Source organism: Scylla paramamosain, chromosome 17 (assembly GCF_035594125.1).
Source record: "Scylla paramamosain isolate STU-SP2022 chromosome 17, ASM3559412v1, whole genome shotgun sequence".
In the NCBI taxonomy this organism is placed as follows: Eukaryota; Metazoa; Arthropoda; class Malacostraca; order Decapoda; family Portunidae; genus Scylla; species Scylla paramamosain.
This window is the reverse complement of record NC_087167.1, coordinates 9,993,868-10,005,000: the sequence shown is the minus strand read 5'-3', so window position 1 is coordinate 10,005,000 and position 11,133 is coordinate 9,993,868. Positions and strand designations below refer to the sequence as shown.

The 11,133-nt window shown below is 36.9% G+C and overlaps 1 protein-coding gene across 4 annotated transcripts in view; it reads left to right on the top strand.

Moving 5' to 3' along the window:
• Nucleotides 1–11,133, top strand: part of LOC135108452 (zwei Ig domain protein zig-8-like) — a 39,440-nt gene that overhangs the window by 4,180 nt on the left and 24,127 nt on the right. For all 4 annotated transcript variants that reach the window (XM_064019494.1, XM_064019491.1, XM_064019492.1 and 1 more), the window contains exon 2: nt 6,586–6,813. In XM_064019494.1, the coding sequence (XP_063875564.1) occupies nt 6,750–6,813 (64 nt within the window). In that variant the 5' untranslated portion in view covers nt 6,586–6,749. The remainder of the gene's footprint in view (nt 1–6,585; nt 6,814–11,133) is intronic.

Here is an 11,133-nt window from a genome sequence, read left to right as displayed (position 1 = left end):
CCCGAAGGATATAACACGGGAAGTGGTGATACAGATCAACAAGGAATTTTATCGATTGTTGGTCCGTCGCTGCATGACTACTCCGGTGTGCCGAAGGTCAACGCATATGACCCTTCAGCAACTAACCATTCCATGTCTTTCTGCGGAATTTCTCCAAACTTAAACAGAGTCAGATTTTGTGAGCTCCATTAGCGCGACAGTTTAACGCTAGGTACAAATTTATTAAGAGGATTTTCATCATTTTAGTATTGTCGTCTCCAATCCCAAGATGCCTCCATAACACTAGAATGTAATGACAAATATTAGTTGTTGTTTGTTGCATAAAGGCACATGGCTGAGGGGGCTGAGGGATAGAAATAGATGTACCGTTTTTCATGCTACGCTAGTTATAGGAATGACTATGCTCTTGGCACGTGAACCAAACACTGATGTAGCATACCAAATTCCGGCCCCTGGGAAGTTTATCACAATTTGAATTAACAATGCGAAATAGTGGAATACGTTATGATTGACCCCACCCTGAAAGCAAGACAACGAAATTATAACTTAGTTCTTGTTGTATCATTTAAGTAAAACATTTAAGGAATACCGATACCACTTTACTTGCAAAATCTAAGGTTAAGCATTAAATCTCAGTTGTTTATTTATTTATTTTTTTACTTCTTTGTTTATGCATTCAGTTCTTTTATTGTTTCGTATAAAATAAAAAAAGAGAAGATTGGAAGCAATAATATGTGTTGCATTGTTAAGAAATACTTTATTTGGTTTGACGTTGAGTGGGTCTGTTGCACCTGAAAGCTTTCCGCAGAAGTCAAGATAATTCACAGTAACAATGGGTTGACTTTCGGTGAAGGGAAGAAGCAAGTGCTGGAATCTAGTGAGAGGCACGTGGGAATTCACCCACTGCAGTATGATCCTCTGTTTCAGATAAAATACGATCTTGCGCCCTAATACGCGGGATCTTCCCTTTGAAGCCTGGATATTTTCACCGACTGCTTGGTTTATGAAGAAAGACATATAGATAGATTAAGAGAGAGAGAGAGAGAGAGAGAGAGAGAGAGAGAGAGAGAGAGAGAGAGAGAGAGAGAGAGAGAGAGAGAGAGAGAGAGAGAGAGAGAGAATCCGTCTGCGTTTCCAGTATCTGAATCACATTAAATGCACCTTTTGTACATTCACAGTCATTAAAAAGTAAAGATATGTATAGATATGTGTATTTAGTTAAGGAGATAGTCTATATTGAATTTTTGTAGGGCGTATCAAACATGTGAAGCTGTTTCGTTGCATTATTTACTTTTATTCATTTTTTATTCTTTACTTTATTTGATTGTTATTTATTTATTCTTTGTAAATTCATGAACAGTTTTTCTTTGTTTTCTAGTATGTGTGTGTGTGTGTGTGTGTGTGTGTGTGACAAGTTTACAGTTTCATGGGAAATATGTTATTCATGTTGTCTTGAACTTAAACGAGTATATATATATATATATATATATATATATATATATATATATATATATATATATATATATATATATATATATATATATATATATATATATATATATATATATATAATTTTTTTTTTTTTTGAGAGAGAGAGGATATATATAGCATAGCCATAAAAAAAAAAAAAAGTGATAGATAGTGTATTAAACAACTGTATCACCCCATCAATGATGTATTTAGACACTGCCTTTATATTGGCCAAATGTACGTTCGTAGTTGATGCAGTCCACTTTGTAAAGGCTTGTGCCGTTAGAGGTCATTTCTGTGTATCGGTCTATTTATTTATTTTATTTATTTTTTTTTTTATGTAGGTAAGTAGACTGGTGAATAAGAATCCAGGTAAATAGAAAAAAAAATCTATATAAAGTCAAATGTAAAGATTGAAAGAAACACACACACACACACACACACACACACACACACACACACACACACACACACACACACACACACACACACACACACACACACGGACAGAAAGGAGGGGGAGGTCGATGAAATATTCCTATGGGATTTTCTGCTGAGTTTAGGCGTGTTGCTGTCCTCCACACTCCCCTCTTCTATTTTACTCTCTTTTACTTCGATTCCCGAGAGTGACGTTTGGCTAGAGTATACCTAAACGTCACTGTATCGAACCGCTAGACACACCTGCTATCAGTCTAGAAGTGTTCCGATTTATGTGTGTTGCTTTTATCAGACACCTGGAGAATTTTTTTCAAAGACAAGAGAAGACTTGCGCATTGGTCAGGACGCAGTTTTAAGGATATGCGAGGACTTAAAACAACTCGGACGGTTCCCTTAGGTTTGACTCATAAAAGAATGTAGAAGACGTATCTGGAAACATACAGTTCTGATCTGAGGAAATGTTTAAAAGAACATTATTCTGGATCATCGGTACCCAACCAGGCATTTAATACAAGGACAGGTGATTGATTAGCATTCGTCTAGTCCTTGGCGTCTCAACCTTATCGTGACCACATTTGTACCGTATTTTTAGTGTTGCATTGCTGCCTTTAGTTTTCTGATTAGTAACTGCTTCAGTAAGTTGCAGAACATATGTAGTTGCAAGCTCACAGTACTATAGTAATGAGAGAGAGAGAGAGAGAGAGAGAGAGAGAGAGAGAGAGAGAGAGAGAGAGAGAGAGAGAGAGAGAGAGAGAGAGAGAGAGAGAGAGAGAGAGAGAGAGCAGTGGAGCGTTCTATAGACGGAGAGAAGCACCTTGTGTTAACTCCGTAGGGCGATAAGAAATCCTGGTATTGTAATCATGAAGACCACTACCAATTCTGACTTGGACATTCATTCACTTGGACTGACTTGGAATTCACTGACTTGGACATTCAATAGTGACCGCAGCACAGTTTATATGTTATGTTATCACTTGCAATGTACAAACAAATGCAAATAAATGCTGCCTGAGCTATGAGGATGATAAATTACTGGAATTGAAAGAACAAAACAGAAAGGATATAAAGGGAACAAATGATGATGTAAAACATATAAAAAGAAGATAAACTGAATATTTTGAGGGTCTGATGAATGTGGAGAATTAAGAGACAATGGCATGTTTGTGCATAAATCATGATGGTGGAAGGGTACATGACCGAGCACCATTAAGGACAGGGAATTTAAAGAATTAATATGCATTCGTAGTGAGGGAAAACGAACGATATATTTATAGAGGAAATTTAGTAAAACACTCATTTCAAAACATTGAAATTTACTGACGACAAATGTAATAGTGATGGCCAAAATTAATTTCAGGAAAACTTATACATCAGTTCTAAAGTTTTGGAGATAATGATGGAGATGATATCAGCAAGGTTAAAAGATATATGTGTAGAAGAGACTAAGAAGCAGTATTTTTTTTTTTCTCTCTCTTTAGGCGTGTAAAGAGTGACGGATAATTGGTATTGGGAAGTGATACTTTTTACCGCAGAAAAGGTGTTGTCGTTAGATGGCTTCTGCTTATGACGAACAAATGCTGAAGATTAATATGACTAGGCAGTGGCAATAGAAAGATCCAAATAATATATGTTGCAGATCAGCTCAGCGTTATCAATGAAGCACTGCTTTATATTGTAAGGCTGAACCGATAAGTATACCTAATGCAGGAAGTGAACAATTCTGAATACTTTAATCTTGTTTATGAAAGGGACTCTTTGGAGAAACAAGCGAAATATCCTTGTATGGAGAACAAGACGCAGCATCAGCGAGGTGCCTGATGAAAGAAAGGACAGAACTGCAAAATCAGAATATAAAAGAAAGACACTGCAGAATTAGCATGAGCATGTCTCAACACGAAAAGAGAGAGAGAGAGAGAGAGAGAGAGAGAGAGAGAGAGAGAGAGAGAGAGAGAGAGAGAGAGAGAGAGAGAGAGAGAGAGAGAGAGAGAGAGAGAGAGAGAGAGAGAGAGAACTTAGATTAAAGGTCAAAGTCAGAATTGAGGAGATAAAATGCTTGTGATGTGAATGGCATAGGTGAGAAAAGCAAGGTAACTGTACATGGATGATTAGAAAATATTAGGAGATAGGAAATTATTCGTCTCAGTGCTGGAAAATGGTAAAACGTTAGGACGTGATATAGTTTGATGACCTGGAGAGAATGGGTGGAGATGATAAGATGAAGGGGAGGTAATAAAGGACGACAGTGCTGTACTAAATGAGAAGAGGGACCCGTGAGATGGTGGGAGTGTGACAGATACAGAGTTTTGTGTTGTGGACATTCCTTTAAAGGCAGTGCAAGAGAGAGAGAGAGAGAGAGAGAGAGAGAGAGAGAGAGAGAGAGAGAGAGAGAGAGAGAGAGATTTATACTTTACTCAAAGAGTCAGTTTTCGCTCTGTTGACTAACAAAAGATTGTTAGTGTATCTCAGCTGTCTTCATATTGGATATACGGACGTTGTTATACTAATTCTTAAGTACTGCACACATAGTGAAGTCTTCGTCATGCATCTTTTTAGGTATCAATGATAACAAAATGCCCAGTATAAAAATGTTATGTGCGAATTAACACTACGGTAAAATGCAATTACACATTGGTATTTTATAAAATTTCCTAAGGATTACCTGTCCAATATTGCCTGTGCTGACGGACAGGCAAATATTTGTTATTCCACTCATGGCAGCAGTCTGACATGGGACTACCGGAAATTAATCGATTGCAGTTTGATGTTTGTTCAATTCAACCGTTAGGAACGTAAAATAGAGACGTTGAGTTTCATTAACCAGAGGGCATTTGTGAATTCACTTTTATCAACATACAATAGCGTGGATGGAGGTGTAGAGACAGTGGTTAGAGCTATGGTGAAGGAAGCAGGAAAGATGTTAGGAGGTATGAACAGACAGAGTAAGGCACTTGGAATGAATCTAAAGAGAATGATGTAAGAAACTTGAAATATGGCAGTAGCAGATAAGAAGAGATTAAATGTGATGCAGATGAGATGTCTAAGGAATACGCGTGGAGTAACTTTGATGGACAGTCAAAAATGAAGTAGGAAGGAGGACGGGTGTTGCGAGAGACTTGACAGGACGGGCAGAGCAATGTGTGCTGAAGTGGTATGGACGTGTGGACGTGTTGAGGAAATGGAGGAGGATGGCTGAAAATAGTAAGATCAAGTGTGAGAGGTGTGAACTTGCAAGGAAGGTCACATAAGGGATGGATAGATGATGTAAAGGAAAGGAAGCTTCAAAGGCAAGAGGACTGACACAGGGGTATGTTAGAATGATTGTGAGTGACAGAAAGGTGACGTCGCACATTGATGGTCTCACACGGGTATGGAGCAAATGGATATGATAGGAAAGAATAAGTGTTATGAAGGAGCCTTTTTCCGGACTAAACTGTACAAACTGTGCGACTGATCCTCGAGTACTTTCTCTTCTCCTTTGGGGGACAAAGTGCAGAGAACGGTGTGAATGTGAAAGTCGTGTGCCTTGTCTTAGCTGCCACCATTTTTTTGGGGGAGAGAGAGCCTTATTCTATGTATGTATATATGTATGTATGTATGTATGTAGTAGTAATGCTAGTTATAGTAGTAGTAGTAATAGTAGTAGTAGTAATAGTAGTAGTAGTAGTAGTAGTAGTAGTAGTAGTAGTTGTTGTTGTAGTAGTAGTAATAGCAGTAGTTTCTTTTCTTTACTTACTCCTCTTGATTGCGTCATGCCGAAATGGTAGCGCTGGTGTACGTGATGGAATGGTAGTATGGCTGTGTCGCAAAACAGTGTATTTATAATCAAATAAATAAAGTAAATAGATAAGTGAAATTAAATAAATATGAATGAATACATAGATAAGTTAATATACAAAATTAAAAATAAATCAGTCAATGAATTCCTTATAGCATTATGTTCGTGGGCGCAGATTTGTTGAAGCTTGGTGCATTATGTATTTATTTTGTTAAAACTTGTAATAGAGTCACGAGTTATTATTATTGTTATTATTATTATTATTATTTTTTTTTTTTTTCACAGTACCATGAGCGTGCTTAACTACTAATTTGCCTTCTCCGTCAGCCATGCATTAAACACCTCGGTCAATACGTTTGAAAGTTTGAAGATTGCAGGGATGTTCTTCAAGTTCCAAGCTTTTGTTTATTATTACACTTGCACTCAGTAATGTTGTGAGGTTTGTAGGCTGAAGAATATGAGTCTCTTCACGCCTAGGAGAAAAATAGAAATGGGATGATGAGAGCAAATATAACTGTAATAATACAATAATCCTGTCATGAATAGACAAACTAAACTGCAAACCATTTGATAGCGTTGTTTTTCACCCATTTCCTCTGGGTGTACCCAGCACCTTAGCTCCTCACTTCTCTGCATACAGATGCTCAGAATGGGGGAAACATCAATCACCACTTTAGCAACCAAGAAAATGCATAGTTGTCAGCATGTACACATTTTAACACACACACACACACACACACACACACACACACACACACATACACACACACACACAAGTTCATGTTGCAGTCACTGTACACTCATAATGTTTCACTCATCATCATCACCATTATTATTATTATTATTATTATTACTATTATTATTATTATTATTATTATTATTATTATTATCTTATTTTTCAGTGAAGAACAGGTTGCCAGCCTGGGAAGAAAATAACTATCATAGTCCTTACGTGGCTAAGGAATAACTTGGATCACTCTGGAAAAACTTGCCGCTTACAGTGTTGTTATAAGCACCGGTACATGTGAAGAGAGTGGTCGGCTGGCGAGCAGTGAGCGGCCACAGGATGAGGGGGCAAGAAGGACATCCATCACGCCTCGCCTTGCTTGGCTGCCTGGCGTCTTTGTGTGGTGAGTGGTTGCCTTGTTATTTATTCAGCATGCCGGAGTGACTTGCAGTCTTTCTGTCTTCCTCCACATATGTCAGTATGCCTTCCATAAATGTACGTTACAAATTAATTTATGTATTTGTTTTCATTCATTCATTTTATTTATTTGTTTGTTTTATTTGATTTGATTTGATTTGATTGATATGTTCATTTTATTTTTTTATTTTATTTATTTTATTTATTTATTTATTTATTTTTTTTTTTTTATTCATGAGAGCCTTTAGCCAAGGGAGAGAAGAAAGAGAAAGAAAGGCATCCTGAAGATGCCTGTGCCTCAAGAGGACAGTTCACAAACAGATATAAAGCTACACTGAGAAATGTCTAGAAGCTTCCCTCCTTAAAGAGTGTAAGTCAGGCAACAGAAACTAGAGAAGAAGGATTATATATATATATATATATATATATATATATATATATATATATATATATATATATATATATATATATATATATATATATATATATATATATATATATACACACACACACACACACACACACACACACACACACACACACACACACACACACACACACACACACACACACACACACACACACACACACACACACACACACACATTTGAGTCTCTCTCTCTCTCTCTCTCTCTCTCTCTCTCTCTCTCTCTCTCTCTCTCTCTCTCTCTCTCTCTCTCTCTCTCTCTCTCTCTCTCTCTCTCTCTCTCTCTCTCTCAACAAAAACCAAGTGACCACATATTCTATAGGGTAACAAAATTCTGCTTGTATTTTTCTTCCGAGTATAATACATATTAATTTTGCAACGTTTCAAATATTTAATAGTGACCGGATGGCCTGTGTAAAAACATGCACGCCTAGGTCACAATTTCTAAAAGTATATCGGTTTTCTTTTTAACGAGGTCTTTTAATAAGCCTACCAGATAGTGTAAATATTTTGTTTTTCTTCACACATTGGCTTGAATATATTTCATATAATTGTGTTTATTTTGCATTGTTTGAAATTATATAATTTTCGTATTCCGCGTTGAGCGTCTGACGATTTTGTGAAATACTCTCACAAATTGGTGGAAGTTTATGAAAAAATCGGTTCCGCTAACTCCTACTTAATAGTTCCATAGAAAAATGAAATAATATGTGTATATAATGTAGGGAAATTTTAAGTAACTGATATTTAATATTTTGAAAGTAATGGAGGAAATAAGGCCGGATTTGTGGAGCCTGAAGCCAATAGAGTTCTGTTGTCTCGTCCACCAGCGGGTCATGGGAAGTCTTGAGCCTGATAGATATACCTGAACGCCGTATCTTGGTGAGAAGAGATCTGAATGATGATACCGTCAAGAAGTCATTTCTTTGTAGTTCAGGTCAGGTGCACCCGCCTCTCACATGCCCAATGCTCTGAAAAAAAAAAAAAAAAAAAAAATCTGTGAAGGGAATGTAGTCACTAGTCAGGGATAAACTTCTGCCCTTATTTCCATCACCAGTGGATTTTATCAGAGAACGTTTATGACTGTTGTTTTCATGTTTGTTTTTACATTTATTTATTTATGATCTTAATGTTGTCCCCGTAGTACATCGAGAAAGGTTTAGCGACACACACAGTGATCAGGGTTGAAGGTTAGTGTTACGATACCTGTATTCCTTACCCATCGTAAAATGCAACTTAAATGAACAGAGTGAGGTGACTGAATCCCTTCTCTGTATTTCAGTTTTCATAACAAGACCAGGCACTTACCTCAACTAACTACAGATTCTATTTTTTAATGCTTTGTTTGCATTCATTTTGTCCAATACATGTGTGCCAAATCCAATAGTTTTCTTTTCCTTTTTTTTTCATAATCCTCTTTGATTACATGATTAGTTAAAATTTTACCTCGCATCAGTCAGCCTGCACACATGAATAATTATATGAATTGCCCGTGCACACTTAAACAATCATGAATTACTCGTAAATGTTTCATTTTGCGATCTTTGGCTTTTCTTAACTGAATACTGATGATTTTCTGTAGGATTTTGATTAGATTATTTTTTTTGCCTCAGACTCACCAAGAAGCTGTTATTGCATCGAAGATAAATTTTCATTCTCAAAGTTATCCAGTTATGGAATTAAAGCCTCCCACTATTTTCTCTCAAACTTGCTCTGCTGCTGTTGTAAAGCAGTAGACCAAAACTGCATTTGAAAATAATGAAGTTTAACTAAGTTTTGTACTTCATGAACAGCGATCACAATTGAAGTAATGACGTAGTTTTAAACTACTTGTGAGCCATTCCACTCTAAACATGAATTGAAATGGATCATAAAGAGACCAACTGTATTAAACTTTTACTGGTCTTTCTTTTATTTGTGAACGATATCCTGAATTGTGTGGTCTCCAGTGGCTGAAAAAAAAAAAAATCCATTCATCACAAAATCATGCTGTAAATTGCTCTATAATAACCGTGAGATAACCCTTCCCCTCACTGATCATTGATAGCGTTTTGTTACACACACACACACACACACACACACACACACACACACACACACACACACACACACACACACACACACACACACACACACACACACACACACACACACACACACACACACACACGCACACACACACACACACACACACACACACACACACACACACACACACACACACACACACACACACACACACACACACACACACACATCTCAATTCTTATAAAATTAGTGTAATTCAGCAAATCTAGGGCACGGATACCTTTTATTTGAACGCCATTTTTGCCGCGAAATGATATCCAGTGTAGCACAAAATGTTCGTTATGGAAACGGGGCGCCAATCACAAGCATAAACCTTCGTATGTAAATGTCCTTATAAGAAAATCAATGAAATAATGGAATAACAAAAAAAATAAATAAATAAATAAAAAAAAAAATAATAATAATAATAATAAATAAGTAAAAAATCGAAAAAGAAACATGCCTGGATGGCTTATCTAGGGAACCTGTGTCTGAAGATGTTGTTAGAAGTTCTGCCATGTTTTTCTTAATAGTTTTCATATGTTCGTTTTGAAGCCAAAATTCTCTTTTGCGTCTACGCACAACAATATTCCTTACTTGTGCCCGCAGCCTTGAGTTTTCAATGTTTATTATCAACTCGGTAGCTATATAGTACCTCTTGGGAGACGTTTTGCAGGCGATTGCAAGTGTTTAGCAGTTTTACTGCCATTATTCATCTATAAACGAAACGAAATATTTTAAATGCATTGCCATTTTCCCTTTCACTCTGAAAAACTCGTGATTACTTTTGCATCGATGCTGTTTCACAGATCTTGTAGGGAAGGTGAAAGTGCTGACAGATAGTATTTCGTATTAGAGGCAAGAACGACACGGCCATGGAACTGATCCAAATGATAGCCACTCTCCTCTTTGTCTCTCTCTCTCTCTCTCTCTCTCTCTCTCTCTCTCTCTCTCTCTCTCTCTCTCTCTCTCTCTCTCTCTCTCTCTCTCTCTCTCTACTCGCTGATAACTTTAAATATCTTTGTCTCTCTTTTTTTCTTTTTTTCTTTTTTTTTTTTTTTAGCTGGGGTTAGCTGCTATTCCGCTTTTGATAGTGACTGTTATTACCAAATTTGCCTTCAGCTTTGTGTGATGGGCGTTGGTTCCAGCTACATTTAGTTCACAAAGACAAAGGAATCTTGAATCTGGCTATGATGACCAACTAAGAACTTGCCTTTAAAAATAAAGTTACAAAGCAATGTGTATCTGGGAACAAAAATAGATAAATAAATAAGTTTAGTAACCAAATTAAATCATAGTTTTCTCTCCCTCAATTACGACAAAAAAAAAAAAAATAGAAACAGCTTTGCCTCACCAAATTCTGGAAACTCAAAGCAAATATGAGACAATCCAGCTTATTTATATATGTACCTCTCTCTCTCTCTCTCTCTCTCTCTCTCTCTCTCTCTCTCTCTCTCTCTCTCTCTCTCTCTCTCTCTCTCTCTCTCTCTCTCTCTCTCTCTCTCTCTCTCTCTCTCTCTCTCTCTCTCTCTCTCTGTGTGTGTGTGTATGTATGTATGTATGTACATTTGTATAATGTAGTTAGGAAAACGATAAAGAGGAAAAATTAATTTAAAAAATAAACTTGATAACACTGTTGGAAAACGGAGAGAAGCGCCAGTTTATTCCTTGAAGTGTCTTAATACTCATCTTTTGAAATGGTGTAAGATGTACGTAGGAGGCAATACCGAAACAGGACGAGAGTTCCAGACTTTACCAGTAAAAGGGTAGAAAGGCTTTTGTGTAATGTGGCCACGAGATGGGGAGACATGT